Source organism: Dreissena polymorpha, chromosome 4 (genome assembly GCF_020536995.1).
Source record: "Dreissena polymorpha isolate Duluth1 chromosome 4, UMN_Dpol_1.0, whole genome shotgun sequence".
Lineage (NCBI taxonomy): Eukaryota > Metazoa > Mollusca > Bivalvia > Myida > Dreissenidae > Dreissena > Dreissena polymorpha.
In genome coordinates, this window is record NC_068358.1 from 5,579,902 (window position 1) to 5,606,222 (window position 26,321).

At 36.5% G+C, this 26,321-nt stretch overlaps 1 protein-coding gene across 3 annotated transcripts; it reads left to right on the top strand.

The window, feature by feature from the left end:
- Positions 1–1,305: 1,305 nt before the first annotated feature.
- On the top strand, positions 1,306–24,396 carry LOC127876384 (hillarin-like). 3 transcript variants are annotated; one of them, XM_052421568.1, is made up of 9 exons: positions 1,306–1,421; positions 1,982–2,307; positions 17,862–17,975; positions 19,943–20,169; positions 20,811–21,915; positions 22,155–22,320; positions 22,651–22,931; positions 23,173–23,358; positions 23,864–24,394. In XM_052421568.1, the coding sequence occupies exons 2-9, from the start codon at positions 1,987–1,989 to the stop codon at positions 23,903–23,905; spliced, it is 2,442 nt and encodes an 813-aa protein (XP_052277528.1). In that variant the 5' UTR covers positions 1,306–1,421; positions 1,982–1,986; the 3' UTR covers positions 23,906–24,394. The 3 variants fall into 3 exon arrangements, with proteins under 3 accessions (XP_052277528.1, XP_052277529.1, XP_052277527.1); XM_052421569.1 differs by lacking the exons at positions 1,306–1,421; positions 1,982–2,307 and adding an exon at positions 12,802–12,920 and having other exon boundaries at positions 23,864–24,393; XM_052421567.1 differs by lacking the exons at positions 1,306–1,421; positions 1,982–2,307 and adding an exon at positions 15,690–17,442 and having other exon boundaries at positions 23,864–24,396.
- Positions 24,397–26,321: the final 1,925 nt, after the last annotated feature.

The following is a 26,321-nucleotide window of genomic DNA, read 5'->3' on the forward strand; positions in this document are numbered from 1 at the left end:
CTGTAGAAGAATGGCCGCACGACGGTTTTGTCCGATTAGATGAAAGAAAGTAGAAGCCCTCAATAAGAACAGCGTCAGTGCCCACACAAAGTTTCTTTATTTTTTGGTTACCTAGTCTGACGTTCGTGTATGTTCGAGGACATAGAGTGCAAAAGTACTCCGTAAACCATTAACGTAGATAATTAATTTTTGATCAAAGTGTTCCATACACATAGCCCAATATTCCCGACGCAGCATCGTTCCCTTAACGTAAATAACAAATTTTAAACATGCATTAAACCCCCTGTTTTATTCCGGCATGGCATCGTTCAATAATTGGGTGTTTGTGTATTTGGCTGTATGTTCGGGCCGTGTACACACGTAAATGTTATCCTGCATTTACGTTTACTTATTTCATGAACAATAAAGACGCCGCTCAGCAATGTCCTGTTATTTTCGGAATGCAGTCGTGTAGAGACCCTGTTCATTTTGTCGTTCAGATTTACAGAGTTGTTATAATGGCTTCCTGTGCCTGCAATTTCCGGAGTGTCCGAGTTATATAAGGTTGTAAACGCTTCTTGTGCAGCCGTTGTTCAGACGCGGGAAATGCTATCCGTTATTCTAATTGTGACGTGACGTTATTGTTTGCATCTCGGCAAATTTCTGGCGTCCGATCCTTTTTTAGATGTGATCGTTTCTAATAATCATGTCAATCATATACTGAACATGATCCTCTGTAAAAAAAAAAAGTCAGTTTACCGTTCAGTAAACACGAACATTTCGTGGTATAAATGTTGTTCATCATCCACTGGGATTACAATTATAATATTCCTCTCCCGATGGTATCAATAACTCATAAATTCCCGTATTTATATTCGTTTTAAACCACCACCAGTCTCAAATAAAGGTATGCTCTCAAACGTCAGTGAATTTTAGTTATTTTTCTGCAATATAGTCAAATTTCTTATCTCCGAAAGGCTATCGTCATTCTCGTTACAAATACCCGTTGGTGACGCCCCTGCTGTTATTTTTCGTCAGTCATATTTCTTTTGGTTTTGTCGCTTCGTTCTGTTAATTGTTATCTTGATATTTGATTTTTTATATATTTCAATTATTTTAACTTTATCTTTTTTTGTAATGCCTTAATATCTAACATTTGTTTTTGGGTTAAACGGACTTGAGGTAACACAGCCATTGTGCTACATTGATTTAATTATGATTATGTAAAAACAGAAGTAGGGGAAGAAGATGAAAAAGAAGGAGAAGTAAAATAAATCGCAAAATATTGAAACAAACGTCACCACGACGCGTTCAAAGACATCATGACGTTGTGACAATTATGACGTCATGGATTGGCGTCTGGTAACGGCGTCACATTCCTTAATAAGGCGTAAATAAACATTTTATAAAAAAAAAGTCATTCGGAAAATAAAAATTGAAAGGTGAGATTAATCGTTTGCTTGTGAATAAAAATACCTGCTGACATTTTTATAAATTTATATCACTATTCTTTAAGTCATTTGTATGTAATCATTTCACATCATTTCAGTCCAGTTTACACTTATCAGTTTCTATTAAATGAAAGAATAATTAAAACATGCATTTGGTCACATAATAATCAAATATACATAAAGATAACCACACTAATGAAAAACTAAACAAAAGCGTGAATAAATAGAGGAAATAATAAATCAATCAATTAGTTTACACAGTGTTAGTAAGAACAACAAACTTATAAATTTAAATAGTACAGGCTTTTTTCACATTGAGCTCTACTCTGTTAGACTTTGTCAGTAGATGTTAATATGTCTAAATAATTCATCTTAGAGCGAACAATATTAATTTAATTTGATGCCTTGATGTATATAATATTGTAAACAAATTCAAGTTTTCATTGTTCAATGACTAAACATTGGAATTTTTACTTTTTGATATATCAAGACCTGAGTCAGACAACGATACATGTCATCTTTGTAAACAGCATGTATTTCTTTGATTCCAGATGTAATGCCAAACGACAAAGAAAGGAAACTCGGCCCCATAAAAAGCCTCGCAAAAGTTCGGTCCCAATGCGAGCCTTTGTCGGTGAAACTTTCTAGAGCCACATCAATTGCCGCACATGAGCTACCATATATTCTGGACAGATCTTTTGCGCATGCGCGTTCGGATCCCTCTGAAGACCGGAAGGAGGTCGCAAGAAAGCACTCCGTGGCGGGTCAAGTTTTCAAAGATCGCAGTAAAACCCATTCGACGGTTGAGGCGGTGGGTAGACATCTGTCTCGAACAAGAAGCTTGCTACGGAAAACGTCACTTCAGTTTTCGCAACATGTGAGTAATAGTTGTACGATGTCCAAATGAATTACACAACCAGTAAGTACAAAGGACTGAGATTAGAGGCTCGACATTAACTGAGTCACGTTCTAGGAAAATGTGCTTAATGCATATGCTTAGATTGTCATACCAGACTTACCAGTGCAGTCCGCACAGACTAATCAGGGTCAACACTTCTTGCTGTTGTTGTTTTGTTGTTTTAATGAGTTCTCTTTTAGACCATGATTCGGTGTGGGTTGAAATTGTCGTCCCTGGTTAGCTTGTGCGGACTGCAAATGCAAATCAGGGACAACTAAATACACTCCTGCTTTAAGGCCAAAACGAGGCTCATTTTTATTGTCTTGATACTATCTCCTTAACCAGCTAACCGCTTTTTGACTGAGTCCCCGTCTGTATCTATGTCTGGACGTTGTCATTCTTAGAAAGGAATCACAGTGGGTCGGTCAAACTTTCATATGACAGAAACGCAAGCAATACTGTGTAAACCAGTTGTGCTACATAATCTTTTAATATGTAATGTATGCAATATAAATTCCGTCAAACAAGACATTGACCCGACATCGTCTAGACTACGTTACCACGAACATCATACCCAATTAGATCACGCCTTAGAACTCCGACAGTCTCCCGAACGCGGAGGAAAAGTGTTTGCGTGAGTACTCGTATAGTATCCAGATAACGACTGTCGCCGAGACGATTGTGATTTCAGAATATCAGGATACATTATAATCAAAATTATAAATCTAATGCATGTTTGCTCCATAAACGAATTGGCGTTTACTTATCATAACTAGAAGCAATATATATGCCGCGTTTAGGGATACTGCGCTTATTGCATGTGCTTAAAGCAAATATTCATAACTAAACCATTTGTATTGATTGATCTTTGGTTTGAAGTGTCTTCCGTGATTAGCCGGTGCAGTCCGCACATGCTAATCTGGGACGAAAGTGCCCACTTTATACATTTTTTTACTTTTCGATGAGACTTTCTTTAAAAGAAACCGTCCATGAAAGCGAAAAGTGTTGTCCCTGATTAGCCTGTGCGAACTGCACAGGCTATCTGGGACGACACTACGCACATGCATATATCCCGGTTTTCACAGATCGACACTCATTTTATGCTAATTGTCAACGAATCAACGTCCGTTTAGGATCTCCATAATCTCATTTTACGTATATTTCCCTTCAAATTGCTCTCTTTTTTAAACACTTTGCAGCTGTAGCTTCCCCTGACGATCGACATTCATTGATCTCTGTCTTCATGAGTCAATCTATGTCCTGATTTGAAGGATTGTTCTTTGTTTATGTTGATTGTAAAATGAATTTATTTAATCAAACTCAGTGCGATTGTAATTCATGTATAATTAATTGGACTTTCCACCTCATTAAAAGTAACTTAACATTTCAATCGATATTCATGACAGCATATATTTAACGATAACTTTTTCCGAACCAGTCAAATCTCTTTCCTTTTGCATGAACACGATCATAAAAAAAAATCACAAGTAAGTTCTGTGCATGAACTATCAAGCCAAAGCAACTTGGTTTGCCAGAACTATCGGGTATCTATCGTGACTGTATAACTGGTTTGTGATTTCTAAAACCCTGGATTACGAAAAAGGATTGATTTATAGCCCGAACATGGTGTATTGATCATTGGATGTGAATAATTTAACAGCCAAACCTCTCTTGGCGAACGAACCTTACTTGCACTTGATTGGGTGGTCAACACTACCCTAAATTGTTTGGTATGTTTATTTGCAAGCAGCATAACACTAATCCAAATTTCTCTCCTTTTACCTTCATCCATGCAAATTGGTTGAAATTATTATAAACATACTTTTTTCATTCGGGATCATATGTATACAATACTTTATGGGATGGAGAGTGATAGTCAATGACTTCACAGATATGTTTGTTTTTTAAAATATCTTTCTAACTTAACATTAAGGACGAACGCGGCAGTTTTTATTATGTTATACAGACAGACGGACGGACGGACGGACATATATACATACAGACAGACAGACACACAGACACACAGACACGCAGACAGACAGACAGACACAGACAGACAGACAAACAGATACACGCATACACAGACAGACACACGCACACACACAGATAGACAGGCGGACGGACGGACGGAAAGACGAAAGGGCATGTCAAAAGTATTATTTTCCATATAACTAATATTCTGTTTTTCATATATTTCATAGTTTGATTTACATCAGACTGTTCATATGACTAAATGATTGTTTGGGGGTAAAATAAACAAATCTAAAATTTTAAATTTTCAGAATTTCACAAATGAAAATTCCTTTAAAAATCATACAAAATATGTTTTCTGAGCGTAAATAACATTTTTTTTATTAACATAGACATAGTTTTATCAGCAGCCAATACATACGAAAATTAAGAGACAAAATGTGAACAGGGTTGTTGTTCATCAGCGCACTTTAACAAAATTTAGTAAAACAAAATAAAATTGGTCAAACAAATACTTGCTCAACTTAATCCCAGTAGCACGGCCGTTAATCACGCGCGCCACCTCTTTTTTGAGATGCATTAATAAATGAGCCAATGCAACTTCCGAGGTGACGCTCAGGCCCGGATGTTTTGAATTTTAACGTATAATTTTACAGTGTGATTAGGTGTATTATGTTTTTTAACACATTTCGCATTATTTAAAAAAATCGGCCAATGTAGTGCGATTCAGGGATTATAAATTCATCTAAAAATGTACAGAAACATACAATCACAACTCATTTGGAAACGTGAGAACCTTTATAAGTTGTGGCATGGTAGAATTCGTACAAGCAAATCGATGTCTTTTGCCTGTGTTACGGGCAAAATTCCTGCCAATGTAATCACTCATTACATAAAACGATTGCTTTGAACCTGTATAAGTTAATGCGTGCACAAAAACATCGGCTTCTAGCCGATCTAATAGATAAATTTGAATTTTTCAAAAGGAGATGGAGCCAATGCCAAGGAGGTTGCGCTCAGTTTAGGAGGTGGCGCCAATGCACGTTTATAGCTATTCTACAGTGAAATATTTTATGTTATGGTTTCTATTTTATTTTAGGACTTACATTATTTTGTAAAAGTTGACAACTTTAGCAATTTTGAGTCGCTTGCGTTTTTAATTAGAAAAAGTAGTTTTCTAATAGTGTAATGATGGATTTAAACGTTCGTCTTTGTAAGATACCAACATTTAACATGTATAATACAAAAATGTTAACGGAAAAAGACCGAGTTATCTTCATTGTTTGGAGTTGATGGTGGGAAAAACAAGATAAATAAGCCTAATTAAGATTCGTTGACCTTGGCCTTTAAGTAAATTAAGCATTAGGATAAACGGCCACAAATCATAGTTACAAGTAGAAGTGTTATCTTATACTTATTTCGTGAATTATCATACTGTTAACAATTATTGATATCGATGAATTATTTTCATAATGTTGAACATTAAGTTAATGGTTTGATTGAGTAATAAATTTTTTTGGTATACATCGTACAATATGTTTTAAAAATGTTGGTGACTTCTTAATTGAGTTGATCACTTATTTATTTAAAAAACTACATGTTATTTAATATAGGTTGTGTTTATGTTCTGGAAAGATTTTGCCTTCGTATGTACGTTGAAAAATAAATTTAAAATATCAAATAACATTATCTATCAAATCTACGTCATGTGATAATGTCATTACGATACGACTGTTAATTTATACATCCTGCATTGGCGCCACCTCCTATCATCAGCGCCACCTCCTAAGCATTGGCTCCATCTCTTTTGGAAAAATGCAAAATTATCTACTACGTCGGTAAGAAGCCAATATTTGTGTGCATGCAGCATCTATTATATGTTGTACGCAATCGTTTGATGCCGTTAGCGATTTAATTGGGTGGACATGTTCACATCACACAGGAAAAACTCATCGAAATGCTTTTTAAAACTCCACCATGTCACAACTTATAAAGGTTCTCACGTTTTCAAATTGGTTGAGAATGTACTTGTCTGCACATTTTTGGACGAATAAATCTCCGCTAAATCGCACTACATTGCCCGATTTAAAAAATAATGCGAATTATGTTGAAAAAAAGCGCCACCTCGGAAGTTGCATTGGCTCATTTATTAAGGTTACGCATGCGCAATTAATTTCCTTCTATATTACATATAAAATAGTTGAAGTTCGATATCAATTTTTACCATGATCAAGCAATGACCCACTATATCATCATACATCATTGGAAAGATAAATGCACAATCCTTTGAAAAAATGGATGTCATTAAATTCTATACGTTGTTACTCAAAATATTCACCTTAGAATAGGCAAACCGGTTTTGACAGCTGTGCAGGCGACCATTTTGGGCTCAAATAGTATGACCTACTTTCAAAGCCGGGAACCATCAACAGAAAAAGTAGAGCACAAAAATGGCTTTTTTTCTTATTGCTTACAAATATACCTTCAAATTGATACCAAAACATTCCATTTGCAATGTATTTTACAAATCCTATGCAGCATGCACTGAACAATGTGTGCTAAGTATCAAACTGACTGCATGTAACCCTGCAGACAGGAGTTCCGGTTTGGGGTTATGTGACCTATTAATGCATCGCAAAAAGAGGTGGCGCGCGTGATTAACGGCCGTGCAGTAGGTCATGATTGATAATACACTCTCCAAGTATCTATTCCTGGCTGTTCAATATCTGATCCGAAATCGTTGCTGTGGTGACAGGTTGACACATACATGAACCTCATCATGCAAAAGGGGTCGTATATCATGTGCGGCAATATAAACACAAACAATACCATATTGCAGTTCAATATGATATAATTAGGCCCGTACCCAGGCCCTGGGGCCCTGGACCCTCCGCCAAAACTCAATGGACCGGAACGAATTTCACACTCCATCTGTAGGTCATGTAGGTAGACTCGCATACCAAAAATCAGCTCGATATCTGAAAGCGTTGCGTAAAAAAGTCCGGAAGACAGGTTATTATAGATAAAATGTACAAGTCAAATCCAAAGACCTATAGATAACATTTATTAAAGTATTTATATAAATTTTATTTTCCTTAATTTTTCCAGACAGTCATTCGAACAAGATCCTAAAATCTGTCAGCTTGCTCGACATAAATTTTGTCAAACATGTCCACTGGGGACAGACAGCCTTCGCGAAGTATGGAATTTATATATTTATATATATTTTTGATACTGTTTTTTTTTCATCATGTGATACTTTAATGAATGCCATTATTAAAGTCATTTTTAACAGATGAAAACTGTCTCTTTCAATCAGATCTATCCCCCCCCCCCACCCCCGGTATAAAAACAAATCACTTATATTATATTTAAAGATTTGCAGACTTATAGACTGATACCATTATAAACCTAATCTATGCTAGTACTGGATATAAAATCTATTGCAGATAATTCGGAACTATAACGTGGCTGCTGATCAGGAAATACCTGTTTGATACACATATATTGTGAGAATTGTTCTTTGAAGAAATGAAGAAAAATGCCATACCTTTAAAGTTCTCGTCATGCTTTTTCGTTACGTGACCTCGGAACCCAGATATAGTCTTGTATTCTCGTGAACAAATAGGACACACATATATATCTTTCTTATCAACACTAACACTATGTTTATCAGTACAAACAGAGTCATTGTCAGTATATTCCCCTTCAAAAAGCTCATTAAGGTATAAATCACTATCACTCCAAGCGAAAAAATCAGGGTCTCTGTAACGCGACATGATTGCACAAATGATACAGAAAATTAAAAATGTAAAATCCAAAATATGTATGTCCAACTTATAAGATACACAATCGAGAATAGCACAGTAACAGATGAAATAATTTATTAATCTTTTTTTAAACAGTTTTATACAGCATTTCACCGTGTTTAACACGTATTATTATAAACAAGTATATTAAAATCTAAAACATTCACAACAAAGACTTACCGTAATTACTCTAAGTTTTCGGACACCCCGTTTTTTAGCAAAAATAATTATTTTTCGTGACTCTTAATTTTCGGACACACGAGTTTTCGTCCATAATTAATGTCTCTAAGTTTTCGGACAGTCTATTTTACAGCGCTATTTAACCAAATTTCGGTCCTGTTTTCGATATCTAATGACACTTCGATCATGGGGTTTTACAACCAGATTAGCATCATAAAACATGACAGGTGCATGCCTAAGGGGCAACGGACCATTATATTTGCGTTATAGGGTAATTAACCTTGTAAACCGGTATGAATCAATGGTTTCGCCCGATAGCATAAGCGTTATGTCAATTACGAGGGGTAGTGCCAATTAATATGAGTGAATCCACATGAGTGAATCCTTTGTCTGTGGTTAAACCACGTGACCTATGTATCGGTCAGCTTAGCAATTAGTGACGTCACAGCAGAAATGTGCTATTATCTACCGCAATGGTACTTCCCCTTCTCAGTAAAATAACTGACAAATACTAAACACTTCAAAGTGTGATTCTCCCTATTGCAAGTTTTACGCACAATGGAAGGTGTAAGACAACAACTATCGGAAATGAACCAACAAAGAATTCATTGTTTGTTTTTTTTGCGTTAATTACAGGTTCATACTAGCGAGTATCGGTACATCACATGCTCATCTTTGAACTCGTTGGTCAAAGTACAAACTTGTAGTAACGATCTGTCAAATAAATTAAGCATTTAAAATGATTTAAAATGCAGTGCAAACACATATAACTGTAATTTATACTATACGGCATGGTATTTTACAAGCGCGTGCTATTACCCGTAGTCGTTGATACAATTGACGCTATTTCGGACACTTCAATTTTCGACTCTAAGTTTTCGGACACCTGTATTTTGTGAATATTTTTCGTATCTAAGTTTTCGGACACGAAATTTTTTTATTATTTTTAAGTGTCCGAAAACATAGAGTTATTACGGTACCTTAATTGGACATCACAATGACATATAAAGAATGAATTCGCCGGCCGCGGCCACTTATCACACAATTTAAATCAATCAACAACGCAAACTGATAATTGAAGTTAGGATCTCTTCTTTTAATTAATTATCAAGAATAAAGAAAAAACACACAAAGCATCTTCTTCAGTTCGCTAATTGATCCGACGATTAACACGCGCGTGAAATGGGTTTTTTTCTTTTCGCGAAATCCTAGCACACGATACTGAAAGCTTAATTTAATTACCAAAAGAAAAAAAACTGGATTACAAACAAAACTTTTATAACCTATAACTCATGAATAAGATCTAAATAAAAAGAGAATTAAACAATTGAAAAAATCTACACAATCAATATTGAAATAAGTCTAACTGAAACCGTTTTGGGATCGAACGATCATAGCATTTATTATACTGTAATGTTGTTTTAATCAGAGACCTAGATCTATGTGTCCACATATATCTATCCGTTTTGAAATAATAATATTTTATATGGTTTTAACTGTTTAAAATACCAAATAATACAAGAATATTTTATCAGCAAAAGCCTTTCAAATAAACTATTCAACAGCATTCTCGCCGCGATTTGGAAGTTCTTAGCGCTATTTCTTCAACGATCTCGGCATTATAAATTCTAATTGTAGGTAAATAAAATCGAGATTTTTTAAAAAACATAATTACTCATGTTTCTATGAAACTTTATTTTATAAAAATCGGATCATTATTGACCAAGTTACAGCCGCCTTTCTATAGCGCCGTTACATATTCGCATAACTTTGCTCGATAATCGTAGCCGTTGCTACTGACGCGTCGCTATCTTATCGCAATCGTGATACACCGGCTATCTCCGGACTACTCCGATTGATTCATGGAATAAATCGTCTGCTGATCCTAGGTCAGAATACACTAAATAGTTTCCATATATAATTCAATGTGAAAGCGACAACTTTAGGCCAAAATAAATGCAACATTTTGCACATAGAGACCACCATAACCATACCTTTTCTTAAAGGCCATTCTAAGCGGAATCGATTTATGCAATAAAAAAGATATGCCATGTACAAAGCAAGAAAGAACTTGACACAAATCAAAATCGACTGTTTTTGCAACTTTTTTGTTTCGGCCGTTTCTTAGTGGAATGTAACCTTTTTCAGTGCGATGGTTTACTATAGTCTTCAAGTTTATCATATTTCAGGGATTCAGTAGTGAACACCTATTCATGCCCTACCATTATCTCCGAAAGATAACACCCGAATAATAGATAAAAGTCTAAAACATGCCTTCCTGTCAACTATAGTACTTTTTAAGAGAGTACAGCCTTCATGAAACGGTTATTTAGTGTACTGTAACCTATAAGACAACGTTTAGTGTTAACATCGCGAAAAATAAGTATTTTTCGATAGTAAACGCCTGGTAAGCCATCTGGCTTTCGCGGTAGGAGCTTTGATTAATAAAGGGCATTTAGGAGTAAAAAAGATAACACTTAACAATAAAAATCGGCCATAATACTGGAATATTGTTACAAGCTATGTAGAAAAAGAAGTAAACAACTATCAAAACATGTTTATGCGTTATTTCAGCACAAATTGTTGGGATCTGAGATGCTCAAGACGAGATTGTGTACGTTTTTTTTCTTATTTTCCTCTAAAACGCATTTTTTTTTTCTTAAAAACCCGCTATGCTCCTTTAATTCATGAAACAAACGCAGTTATTCCGTGAAACTTGCCCAAACGCGTAAAATCCCGCCCCAAAAATGGTGAATTTCTGTAAATGCAGCTCCTTTGTGACTGGCCTGGTTTGCCTTTAGGTCAGAATACACTAAATAGTGTCCCTATATAATTCAATGTGAAAGCGACAACTTTTGGCCAAAATAAATGCAACATTTTGCACATATAGACCCCCATAACCATACCTTTTCTTAAAGGCCATTCTAAGCGGAATCCATTTATGCAATAAAAAAGATATGTCATGTACAAAGCAAGAAAGAACTTGACACAAATCAAAATCGACTGTTTTTTGCAACTTTTTTTTCCGGCCGTTTCTTAGTGGAATGTAACCTTTTTCAGTGCGATGGTTTACTATAGTCTTCAAGTTTATCATATTTCAGGGATTCAGTAATGAACACCTATTCATGCCCTACCATTATCTCCGAAAGATATCACCCGAATAATAGATAAAAGTGTAAAACATGCCTTCCTGTCAACTATAGTACTATTTTAGAGAGTACAGCCCTTCATGAAACGGTTTTTAGTGTACTGTAACCTATAATCCTAAGTGTTCTTATCAGTTTCACGACCACGTGACCCCGCCGCGAGATAGCCCGATAAGGCGCGAAGTTTCCAATCTGTGTTATCTATAGGTCTTTGTCTTTGTCAAATCTAATGTCGGAGTTGCAGACAATCGTGGTTGTTTATCTGTGTTGCTGAAAGAAAATATGCAGAAGATGATAAACATTTATAAGGAATTTACTATGTAACTTAAGAGGAGGTTTAAATTCTAGGAGAAAACACTATTATTGTATATGTCAGTCATACTTAATGATACATTACTTAATAAAGGTTTTTGATTTTCAAAGTTTGCTTTCCTTCTTCATCAAACATCATATATTTCTGATATCTAAAGCTTGAAACATAGGTGTGAATTTCACACCATTTTTTTTAAAGCTTTAGACTTCAGAACGGTGATGATTTACTTGATATATTCCATAAATTTGTATCACAAAAATATTTTTAAGCATTATATTTCATCTTGAAAAGTGCCATATTAAAAAAAATAAAATGCAGTAGGGAAGACACCTCACGCACCCTCCTCAGTTTGCGCCCCCCCCCCCCCTCCCTCCCCGAGTCGAAAATTCCTGCGTACGACCCTGGATATAATAATCCATTAATTTATGCCTTGAAATTACAAGCGCGATGCGTTAGAAGTGCAATTGAGTGTTTATCATAAAATTTAATGTACCTATAGAATTTATATATAATTCATATCCAATCTTATGTTTTAATGACATATTTTACGTGTGTGACAATACCCTCACAGCATGCTTCACGCTAAGGAACTCTAGACTGTTATGATAAGTATTACTTACGAAACACTTATCTTCATTTATACTGATATGTCGACTGTTTACACTTGATTCCGGACTTAAACTTAAGAGTGTTTATACACGAATCAGTGTTTTGCAGCTCACAAACATCGCATAATCCCCAATCCGCGGTCTTTAGTATTCTGCTGACACGTATCTGGCTAATATTGAGATATGCTACTTATCAGTGTATTCTTGAGATTTTTACAACAATTATTTTACTGCGCCTTTAAATAAATTATGTTCGTGTATAATCATGTAGCGATTTATAATAACGATCCCCGAAACACTTCCTAAAGCAATATTTAGGTTTGTTACACTCGTTATAATGAAACGAGTCTTTATCTGTAGGGTCCCCTCCTCGCTGCACCATGCATATGTTCCGACGCCCATGTATTCATCTCGTTTTTATGATGAACTTGGCATAAAGTCATACCTTTGTGTGCATTATTTTGAATTGGTAAATACATCGCGTACTAACAATGAGTTGTAAATGCAAGTACCTCACGTTAGAGGAGCGGGACAAATGTGTGAAACGGTTTGAATCGGTATGAATGTAAGTGAGTTATGTCTTGGACGTACGCAACTGCAGAGTGTGATTTCTATTAAGCATAAAATAGTGGAAAAGTATGAGTCAAATGAGTATAAAACGTCCGAAAATTGGCATTGAATACAATGGAATGAGCGATGTGGTTAATGAGAGCTTCACCGATGCCATGGTATTTATCAGTTTTTGGTGTCTGTTTCTTTCAATGAGATGATACTGTCATCTGAACAACCATCTCAAACGTGGTCACCTGAGGTCAGCGATCATCTGCCTACAATCGCCACCCTGACCACTGTCCTTGACTAATGCTATACACAGGTTGGACTATATATATTTGTCTGAGTATGTTGTTGCTGTTTTAACTGTTGATACATTTTTATTTTCGCATTTTAAATCTACTTAACGGCAACAATAACTAGAAATGGCGCGGCAGAGGCCGACGCGTATCCCCACGCCGCATGTTTGCCCCAGGGGGCACCCCAGGGTGATGGGGACATGCATAGTTGAGATTTACCGTATTGTCATAAGAGATGTTCAGTATCAATTGGAAGTAAATCGGTGTAGAAATGAAGAAGTTAATTTAAAATAACATAAACAAGAGATGTGTTTGTCAGAAACACAATGCCCCCTCCTGCGCCGCTTTGATTTATTTAAAAAAAATCATTTGGCAGGTTCATTAATTACCTTCCATTAAAGCTTATTACTTCCCTTGGATTAGTTTGTTGACCTTTGACCTTGAAGGATGACCTTGACCATTCACCACTCAAAATGTGCAGCTCCATGAGATACACATGCATGCCAAATATCAAGTTGCTATCTTTAATATAGCAAAAGATATAACCAATGCACCATACCGGGGGCATAAAAATGAGTGAAAATCTCTGACCCGGCCCAACCCCAACCCCCATAACTTTTGACCCAGGGGTCAGATCAAAATTCCAAATAGTTCAGGGTCTCACATATGCTCATATCTACCACGTGTGTAAGTTTCAATGTTCTAGTGCTTATAGTGTAGGAGGAGGAAGTGGCCAGGACGGTCGGTCGGACGGACTGACGGAAGACGGAGATAACCAAAATATCCCCACTTTTTCTCCGAAAAGCGTGGAGATAAAAACACAGACAATCATTCCGTCGTTTAAAACACTTATACATGCAAATAATCGATTTCAGCTTATTGTTGACAAAACGGTTATTAAGTTATGCGTCTATGTTATTCTCTTATCAATGTTTAACATTGATTTATATGTAAACAGGGTCGTATAAGAATAACATGCGAACAATTTCCCATTGTTAAGAAGCAAGGACATAATATGGTGTATATCTGTTAAATACATTCAAATAATTTGCCGGTACATGCAATTGTCATTTTCGTCTTCTATAGTCTTGTGTCCTATCTTGGTATTCAATTATTTTCTTTAAAAGCATACATCTATTATAAAATTAGTAGTTTTTGTAGCTATGTTATGAATGCCATCGCTGTCAATATCCGGTCTTCTTTTCTTGTCAGCAATAGTTAAAACGATGATTTAACACAAACAATTATTTCAGTCTAGACAAACAAATGCACTAGTAAATGAGGTTATTGATTACTCTATAATTATAAATGACATATTTATTATTGTATTGTTAAATGCAACATGTCGTATTCAGTTCCCTTATTTGTTTCCACGATTTAACCATTGCACCTACTGTCGTATTGATACGTTGGTTTGTCTTTCCGTGTATGTGTTCTCCGAGACACCTTACTGTGAAAAAGCTGGCGAATTTACTACTTCATTCATGCCGTGTATTTATACGTTCATAATATTATTAAATAAATAATGTTTAATAAATAATGTTGTTGATAGCAAAACTTGCATAATTTCATACACGTTACAATATCGATTGTATACCAGTTTCGCACAGACATGTAATATACTACGTTCATAATACAATATGTTTTTGCCCAAGTATGATGGTGTATATTTCATACATCACAAACATTTTCAATAAAAGAACATCTGGTCAGACAACATTCATGCAGTCGCATGATCGAAATACCTGACATGCGCTTTAGATCGATAAGTACCACAAACCTGTGGACAACATTTACGTAATGTAAAAAATGTGTTCGCACCTTTGAAGCTTGTTTCGGAAACTTACGAGATACTATGGAACCAGAACAATATGTAAATATCATGTATACGATTATTAATTCATTGTAAAATGATTATTTTCATTTAAATTTCTCAACAAGAATAATGCGTCGCGTAAAGTACTAATTGTGTTAATTAGTCCAGTCGTTAATTTAATGTAGCCTAGAACAAAAGTCCGTATATTAATTTTATTAGTTGGAGAAAATTAATCATTGTACGTTAAGGGGCGATAATTATATCGCCAGCCGGTATCAGGGTATCTGATAAGTTGTCAAAGTGTACAGATATCCCCAGATATACATCGATAGTGACTGTGTTAGTATTTATAAGTAAATAACGTGTGATGTACACAATGAAAATATTGCCATTTTAACACTTTTTCAGTCGTAAAATATGTATTGTAATTAAATTGTCCGCATTTTATTACAAATGTATTTTAATTATAAGAAATAAAGACCTAATAAAAACCAAATACGTGTTTTAATAAGTATTATTTGTTTTAACAATCACAATAAATTATGAAGTTATTGGCATGGATGTAGTTCTTTTTATCAACTAATAATCTACGTATATAACACATTTCGTTATGTACAAATCAGTATGTATATAGCCATCTGTTCTCACAATTAAGTAGCGGGCATGCGTGCAGGTATCATCTGTCCGCTTAATCACACATCGTCGAAAGGCACATACATAATAGATTGCTGACAATTTTGACACAATATTGCTATCGGATTGTTTTTATATTTCATGAACGCAGAACAAACGAACTAATTTCATCGCATGATTAAAAATACATGCGTCCGAACTTTTCGCGAGTGAAAGAAAACTGTTAAGTGTTAGTTGCTAGAAACAAGACATTCTATAGGATCTATTTACGGGTATTCGAATATGACAATTTTGACATAATCGGACGTTGATTACCTTTTTGAAACCCACAATAAAGGAGTCGGGCAATTTTGTTGCAGTTAAGATCGAGTTAACCTGTCAAAACCCGGAAGTTATGACATGATACTGTGCGGACGTTTAATGATAACGTACTCGTGTTAAGTAATCATAGCAAATTACCACAGGCAATTTATTGGCTTTTGTTTTTATAAAATACGTTCGTTATATAAAATTGAGACACAAATTCGAGGAAGATAAACGACTGCATAGACTATTGCGTGCGGATCAAATCGAATAAAGTGGGTGTTAGTTATTTCATCATAATTGCAGAAAGAATTGTGTGTATTTTCGAAATAGTCATGGCGAATGTGCAAAAAGGACGAAGGTATCGATCCAAATCTGCGCTAGTTACGCCCAGCGTTTCACCGACATTAGAATTCAAATTCCAAAACCGACTGTCCTTAGACGGAGAAGTCAATCGGAAAAGCTTCTCACTGGGTAGCGAGATAATGAGTGTGTCACGTGACAAAGTCGCCGATTGGTTGCCCGAGTCCGTGTTGAAGCGAACCGGGGAGTTACAGTGTTTGATCATTCCAACTGCGGATTTATTACATAATTTGTTTCAAGATAATAATCAAGAACATTTTTCAAGGAATGTTTGTTTAGATGTGAACACTTTCAATGGAAAACGGCATGTGCCCAAGTCTGGTGACCCAAATCGGGTGTCCGGAAATAAAATGAAACCGAATTGTACGCAGAAAATGGATAAAGTTGAAAAGATGGCTAATGCTGGCCCATGTGTTTCGCCTGTACATTCTGAAAGCAGGAAAATGGTAAGGTCAAGCACTGTGTATGGCGTGAGCACATGCACGACGTCGCGCGTTGATATCGTGGACAGCGTTCAGTTGGGGAGATGTGTGTCACTCTATGAGAGGAAGCGAACGCCTCACTCCTGCAGCGTTCATTCTGCCGACGATGGTCACGAAACCCTCCGTAGACACAGCCGAAGCCACACGGAAAGGCCGCATACCCCAAAGCGACCGATAAGCGTCGCATCTAACAAAGCCGCAAGTTTGCGACGGTCCCTGTCAAGCGCTTCGAGTGGCGACTGCGCCGGGTCAGGTATCACCTTCTTAAGCAAATTCTCTGAAAGTGACGTGACCGTGACGTCTACACAAGTCGACTCACGCAGCCACAAAAGGCCCGGCGACTTAAATGAAAAGCCGTCGCGCGCTTCCCTCATCCCGAGGCCCGTTTCGCAGAAGAAAACCTCACCGAGATCGCGTTCAAGCACAATAAGCGAACCGGTAACTGTATCTGTCGTCTCTCTATTGAGTGGGAAAGCATTGAAACAGGCATGGGACGGAAATGGCCACCGTATAAGTTCGCCGTCATCATCAGTGTCTGTTCCGACAACACCCCTGACATTCGCGGACAAACTCTCATTTTCTGATCAGACTAATCGCAGCAGTTCTTGTGAAAGCTTGAATGGAATTTTTAATAATATGGTATGCATTCAGTTCGTTTATTCTACATTGGATACATGAGCAATATGTAATATACCGGTATGTACCGCTAGGCCCAGGTGCATTGTACGATGAAATTATAGAGATATTAAAATGAAGTACAGTATCTAGTTTCTCATCATTGTCTTTAAGTTACCATCTAAATGATTTACCGAATAAAACCTCAAATGGAACTTAATGACATAAAGTTTTGCATGACACAAACATAAAGATTGGTATATCATGTTTCTTAATATACATTTCAAGTGCAATATATAACGAATATGAAAATGCGTACGCTCACAGGTATATATGCTAGTTTTATGGCAACATAATACTTCCATTGCATTTGATATTTTCAACATGAAAATGTAACACATATAACGCAATATAGACCCAAATGCCCCCGTTGCCGGTTTCAGCGCGTGGTTCCAGAAGATGAAGACGGTTACCCGGAAGTCCGGCCCTCCAGCAAGCAGAAGAGCGACGTGTTCGTAGCCAAGGATCATGTGCGCGTTGACGAGCATGCGATGAGCGTTAGTACAAAATATATTTTAAAAAAGTCATACTAGTCTTGTAAATATGAAATATGTATGCATTTATTATATATGGGCCGTGCTCTGTGAAAAGGGGGTTTAATGCATGTGCGTAAAGTGTCGTCACAGTCCGCACAGGCTAATCAGGGACGACACTTTCCGCATGAATTGGATTTTTACGAAAAAGAGAAAAAATGCAAACGAAAAATACCATAACAGCGGAAAGTTTCGTACCTGATTAGCCTGTGCGGACTGCCCAGGCTAATCTGGGACGGTACTTTACGCACATGCATTAAATCACCTTTTCACAGAGCGCGGCTCATATATATTATTTATATGGAAATAAGAATTAAGCTTTATTGTTTGTTGTATTTTGTGTATACATGTTTTTATACTACTCGCCCGGCGTCGGCGTTGGTTAAAATTTTTGATAAAGTCGAATAACTTTAACATTTTCAAAGATAATTAACTCAAACTTAGAATACTTCTTTATGGCAACAAGACGTTTGTGTAGGTTAAGGTGCATAACTCTGTCAGCATTATTTTTTGATTTTTGCCCCTTTTTATACTTAGAAAATTCGTTTGAGTTGTGTGTTTGGGTCCACATTATTCCTAAAGTATCAAAGCTATTGCTTTCATACTTGCAACACTTACTAACTATCATAAGGAGACTGTGCAGGCAAAGTAATGTAACTCTGACTGGCATTTTGACAGAATTATGGCCCCTTTAATACTTAGAAAATTGAAAAAAATTGAAATTTTGTGTTTTGGTCCATTTTACTCTTAAAGTAGCATAGCTATTGCCTTCAGACTTGGAACACTCGCTAACTATCATAAGAGGACTGTACAGGACAAGTTGCATAACTCTGGTTGGCATTTTGACGGAATTATGGCCCTTTTTCGACTTAGTAACTTTGAATATTTTGTTAAATTTTGTGTTGAGATGCACTTACTTCTAAAGTATCAAGGCTATTGCTTTCAATCTTCAAAAACTTTCTTACTATCACGAGGGTACTGTTCCTGGCAAGTTGAATTCGACCTTGACCTTTGAATGACCTTGAATCTCAAGGTCAAATAAATACATTTTGCTTAAATTGCCATAACTTCTTTATTTATGCTCAGATTTGATTCATTCTTTGAAAAAACAACACTTACCTGACATACAACAATGGACTCCACCCAAACCATTCCCCACGCCCCACCCCAGAATCCCTCCCCCATTTTGTCCTTTTTTGTTCTTATTTTTTTAAATATCATGTAATAAATTACCACACCACCACATTATTCCCCCTCTCCATCCCCCCACACAAAAAGATATTTTTTAATTATATTTAAAAAAACACAAATATTTATTTCTATTATTTTATTTTTGAAGACCGTCCAACCATCCCATCCAAGCTATTGCTATCAAATTTGAAATATAATCTTATTAGTTTGTTTTATGTCTTTACAAGTGTTAAATAGATTGTTTAAAAAAGACCTGAACTCAGAATCGTCTATAATGTTTCACTTCTTTAAAACATAAGCGATCATTATGTTTCAAGTATGGTCCTCTTCTAGTTAGAATAATACTATATTACCTTGACCTTATTGAATTTGAATTATTTCCCCATGATGGCTTACGTTATATTGTCAAGCACTCGATAAGTCGAGCGCGCTATCTTCTGACAGCTCTTGTTTAACGTTGTATTAAAACAAGAAACTATTACATAATAAGCTTTTTTGTTTACGCACGTTGATGAGTTCATGTCGCTTAAACTAGAGATCCCAAGTCTTCTTCAAAAGAAAACTGCTTCATCGAAAGTTCGACAAAATGAAAAACGCACTCCACCCACACAAATCCACCCACACAAATGCATGCATTTCTATTACATAAAAGGTGCCATCGACTCGAACTCTGTATTTTAAATATATTCAGACTTACTGCATGCAATTAAGTATGACAACATGCATATTGTTTGCTTCAGGCTCCTGATTCGCTTCAAGATGATTTCGACAGTCTGGTAGAATACTTAGTGCAGGACCTAACAGCGACCGTCTCCATGGTTAGATCAATCTACATATGGGTGACGACACAAAGGCTTCCCATGACGTCATCAGTCGGGTTCACTCAGACGGATACACCACGCGGGTTCCTGTTCAATATCAGGGAGAAAAAAGCAACGTACCAAGAATTGTTTGCAGTATTGTGCAGGTAAATTGGTAAATTAAATACCTAGTATTTCAACAGATCTTATTCAATGAGGATAATAGTTTGCTTTAAGAAATAATCGGAATGGGTTCTGAATGCATATTTCGAACTGGACGTTTATGTTAATGTAAAACTCAATCTGTGCACAAATTGTGGTTTAACGTTTCAAGGGCTGTTATTTTAAGTTTGCAAGATAATGTATCTTATTTGAATAAGCATATCGCATTTTAAATGATAAAACGCGTGACTTTATGTGGCTCTGAAAAATGTACTGGGCGAGTAGCATACCATGCTATACTTAAAAATATTATTTTTTGATGCTTGAGAAAGATAAATTGTGAAATGTTTCATAATGAAACATGCTATGTGCGTAAATCTTTTGTTTCGTTATCAATGTCAGAATACAGAACTGTTTAAACCATTGATACTAATATGTGCATGCACGTACCACATTTCATGCTGGTCTGAATGTTGCATAGTATAAATAATTATTGTACTAGTTATATAACTTTGTGTTTTTGCTTTTTAAATAAATTTTATTTTAATTATTAAAACACAGGTAGTTTGTGCAAAATTCAGTTTGATTACCAAATATTATATACCGTATAATTGTAAAGTATGCGCCAATATGTTCCGTATTGCAGGCGATCCCACATACCGTGCGTGATTGTTCACGGGGTCGCAAAGAGCATCTGCTACGATGCAGGCGCCAAGGTCTCGTTCAAGAAGGGAAAAAACTCCTGGAACGCCGTCCTTATAGACGGTGAGTGGCGCCTGGTGCACCCGTACTGGGGAGCAAGCAGCGCGCCTGGGTACTGCACCGGAAGATGGGGCGAAGTGGGTAGTAGCAGTGAGAGGGACGCGAACGACAATGCTCAATCCAGATTCGCGCTCTCTCGCATTAGAAATGAGTTTTATTTCTTGACCGACCCTGATATGTTCATCACCAAGTGTTTCCCGGAGAACCCATCATGGCAGTTGCTGAGTAAACCTCTGTCGAAGATTGAGTTTGAAGATCTTCCGTTTTACCAACCGGCCTTCTATGAGCTAAAGCTGAAGGAACGGCTTCACGAAAACTGTGTCGTTCATACTAGCGATGGCGAATGCAACTTTGAGTTTACACTGCCAGTTGACCGTGCGCAGCGATACAAATTGTCGTACACACTGCATGCCAGACGGGCATTGGACGCGGAAGGGGAGTATGACGTCACGCCGCTGGAAGGCTACTCATTCCGCTATAGATACGAGCACACCGAATATCTCCAGTTTCGCTTTCCGTACATAGGAGTGTTTAAATTGAACGTCTTTTGTAAAGACTCAAAATGTTCTCTACCGTCGGATTGGGTCGTTGAGTACAAAATCGTATGCTCAAAGACGAACCCGAACTGTCGGCCGTACCCCATAACTCCTGCTATTGGCTGGGGACCAAACGCTGAGTTGGACGCGGTCGGCATGCATAGTTTCTCCCACAAAAACGCTTTGGTAAGCCTGGATGAAGAACCAGTCACGTTTGTCCGTTTCGCTCTACCGAGAGACCAAGAGATTGACATCGAGGCTGATCTTGTTACGAACGGGATGTCTCGAGACGAAATGAAAAGTCACGTGACACTCGAAACAGAGGGCGGCTACGCTGTGATCAAGGTGGCGCCTCCAGGTGAGGGGGAATATGCGCTTCAGGTGTTCGTAAATGATGGATCGGAACGAAAGAACGTCTGCAATTATCTCATGCGTCGTACGAAACTAGTTGAGGTAAGTCAGACATTATGTAGCGAAATGAGACGACTGTCCGTATGTATTTTATTGTAAATGCGTTCACTGATAAATATATTGAGTACCATATACTTTTCCAATATTAAATCTAAAAAACACAAGTGGTTATAGTGAAAAGCGATTAATAATTGATAGTACGGTACGCGGGTTGTTGTGTAATAAATGGACAATTATTACTCAATAAACCAATAGAAACTTAATAAAAATACACACCCCAGGACCCGGAGCTGGCGGACATCCGGTCTCAGCTGCAGAGGGCGGTTGAGAGCGGCGACGCTGAGGCCCTGGCGCATTGGATCAGCAAGTTCAGCGAACGCGACATGGAGGACCGGGGAGACCTCGCGCTTTCCCGGAAGAAGCTTCATTTCGCTAAGTTAAACAGAGGTACTCGTCTAGTACCATTTTTAAGTACCATTTGCTCTGTTGCATTGTGAAGAATGTCGATTATAGAATTGCGTGTGTACTATTTAGTTGTATATGTGATGCTTGATGAAATATGTATTTGTATAGCATACCATTGAACACAATGAAATATGATATCCGAAAGTTTATTTCATTGTATAATTGTGTACCGGTTTTCGTTATTTCTATAACATTTTCTTTATGAATCTGTTATGATCGTTATGGGATCTTAACTGGTCATTACAATGCTTTTATGTTAAGTGTAAATAATAAATACTATAAGGTGTACTATGACATTCCTTTTGTACAAAGATCTGGAGGAAGCAATCGCCCGGAAGGACCTTGATCTTCTAGAGAAGGCTCTTCAAAGCGCCAGTGGAACCTCACTTCGACGCCAGCTCGGCGACCTTGCGGTCAGGGCAGAAGCGATGCGGTCCAGGCTCCGCCGGTTTAAAAGGCTCAGACACGAGGTCCTTGCTATGAATCAAAAGACGATATCCGAAATACGGAGCTATCCGAAACCGCCTGACGCAGTGCACGCAGTAATGGCTGCCAGTTTTCTGTTACTGGGTAACCAAGAGCAAGAATTAAGGGTATGTTGACTTATTTCAGTTTCGTTCGTAACACGATTAGTAAGAATATAAGATGATCTGTATTGAAGTAGTATCTTAAATTGAAGAAAAATAGTGCAATGTGTCAATTCAACCCCAAGGACATGTAACAGCCGGACATCATAACATCAAGGACTTCATAACCACTAGTACTAAACTGAAATTGTTGATTGTGTGAATATAATTCCCTGATATATTTATCAATTAAGATGTTGTTTTACAGAAATGGTCGAAGATTCAGAGCCTAATTTCGAAGCGTGGAAAAGACTCTCTCAAGCGACGTGTTGCCGACTTCAAAACAGACAGCGTTCAGCCAGAAGTCCTTAAGCGAGTAAATGAGATTCTCGCCAAGTATGACCTTGAAACCGTCCAAGTGGCGAGCGTTGGTGCCGCTACGTTCTTTCAGTGGGTGAGTCGATAATTTTGTTTATGATTAAATTGTATGTATATTAATTGACATGTATAAAGTAAACTTGTATTTTGATAAAATGGTAAAAGGCATTTAGTTTTTAGATGTGAATTAGCTCGTGTTTGTTTAATATATATGACTTGGGATCAAAGAAAATCAATTGTACCACTCGAGGCTGTACAACTTGTGCAACTATCATTCTCCATGAATATGCGTTAAAAAGTACGATACTTTACCGAATTCAACACATATCCTCTATATCGATTGCAACAATTGACTGATTACATATCCAGCATCATTTTTTTGTCAGTTGTGCTATTTCACTCCTTTTTGTACACTGTGCTTTTTAGGAGCCGCGATGGCAAAAGTGTCAAATCGTCAATCTATTACAGTATCGTTTCTCTTTAAATAGAAGTACCAGTGATTCATTTATTAAAGATTCTGTATCAGCGTCCCTGTTAAATATTTCGGATATCAAACAAAGCCGTTCCCTTTTATTTTTCAGGCATTTACAATGGCTGCTGAGATGGACGAAAAGGATCTTTGAATTTGTATTTGTCCAGCGCTCTAGAAAATAGGCGTAATGCATGCGTGTATTGTTTTTCAAGATTACCCTGTGCATTCCACAAAGGCTAATCAGGTACGACACTCTCCGCTGTATGGATTTTTATTTGTATGAAGAAAATTGCTCCTAAACGAAAACTCAGTCGAGGCGGAAAGTGTCGTCCAATATTAGCACCAGCGGGCTTCATACGCTTGTCTTGGACGCAACTTTACGCACATGCATTTGGCCCAGTTTCCCAAGAACGCTGTTCATTTATGTGCATTCACTTGACTATGATTTGAAATAAATGTAAGTAAACGAGGCATAGATAATAACAAAACTTTGGAACGTAAAGGCAATAAAATAAATAATGTATTTAATGACAAGTGTTTAATTGCGCTGGCAGTGTTTTCCATGGGCGATGGTGTTTGTTTCGATTGTTTTTATTTTAATTGTAGAAATACAGCTATACATGCGAAATAACTGTTGTAATATTAAATCTTATATAATACAAAAAATTGTTGTTATGTCTGTGTTAACGTGGTCATTCCGCTAAAATAATAGTAATATGACGACAAAGAAGAAACACATTATCAAAACAATTACATGTATAAAGGCCATTGAAAGAAAGAATTAGTGATATACATATACTGATATTAACAAAAACATTTTAATATTTATTTGTCAGGTGTATGATTTAAATTAAGATAACAAAGAATATACAATATAGATCCTCAAATTTTGCAGCTTTAGTTATAAGCATATGGCAGTGCATTTCACCTCACAGAAGTGCATTCATTTTTTACTATTTCATTGAGCCCTGTACTTGTTTTTAGAAAATGGTCTGGCAGAGAAAACTTACACATGGTAATAACGCAATAAATAATGCAGCTAGAATTATAAATCTTGGACATTGCCCTCCATAATTCAACCGTCTATCCGTGTATGAAATTCGTATTGAATATGCATAAATGTTTACAAGTTATGATCCGGACAAACACATATGATGCAGGGTTGGCACCAATCGACCGCCCCCGGTTTTAACCGGCGGTTTTTACCGGTTAAAACCGCCCCGGTCAATACTCCCAAAGTGGTCATTACGGGTCAATACTGGTCGATTGAACTTTACCCCCAATTTTGATTAATCTGCCATGCTTAATTTAACAATATTGATAATATAAATTAAACAGACATGTTGCAAATAATGTCTTTAGCCATTAATACCCACTATTGTATACCTGTTCATGCAATTTGTAGGCCAACCTCTCAAAATTTTGCAAATGAGTCAAGTTGCTCAATTGGATTTTTCTGGTCGACTGAATTTTTTTTCAATTCTAATGAATTATGAATGCTCTGAAAAGTCTGTGCTTGATTCAACAAGAACCTGTCAATTACTGTGTATTAGTTGTTCCTCATGCCCCACTGTCTCCACAGTCTTTCACAGTCTTCTCACCTATACAGGTTAGGACACCCAAAACTGATAATAGCTTCAAGCAATGGAAAATGTTTCCAACTTGTATATTCTATGTTTGATGTGAAGAAAATGTTTAATTTAGGAAAAAATTACATAGAAAAAATAATGATTAGTTTAAAAAATTGTTTTTGGAGAGATGTCCTTACATGTTACATTGAGTATATTAATAAACAAAACGTCAGTAAGTGTGAAGATATACTTGATATGCCTTTATTTTATTACCACAATTTTAAGATAGGTATGAATATTATATTTAATAAAAATATGTATGATAGGGGAATAAGATATGTAGGAGATATATTGTGCACTTCTGGAGAATTTTTAAAACAATCTGTATTAGAAAATCTCATTGGTGTTAAAATTAACTTCCTATTTTATGAAGGGTTAATCAGAACTGTGAAGGCTTTTATCAGATTATCAGGACTTCCATTTATATAAAAGTCTAATATACAATGTGCTTTTATATCATTCTACTTGAATAGCATAGTATTTGGGTATAATCAAAATAAACTTGTTTACAAATGTTTCAGCTATAATACAGATGTACCCACTTGCCATTCAAAATGGAATACACTTTTTGATTACGTTAAATGGACTAAAGTGCATGCACTTGTTTTAGTATATCTAGTGACACAAACACCCAGTGGTTCCAGACAAGAATTGTTCACAGAATTTTAGGCACCCAATCTTTGTTATTTAAAATGAACATTGTTGATGACAATTTATGCTCCTTCTGTAATGAAAATGAAGAAACCCTATTACATTTATTCTGGGACTGCTTTTTTACAAAGAGAATTGTTAACTATGTTGTAGATTTTTTAAGATCACATAACGTGCAAACATGTACTGAGTTTTCTTGTCAAACAATGTTATTTGGGTGTACAAGTATAAACATGACTAATATAAATATTCTAATCCTAGAAATTAAGAAGTATATATTTGTAT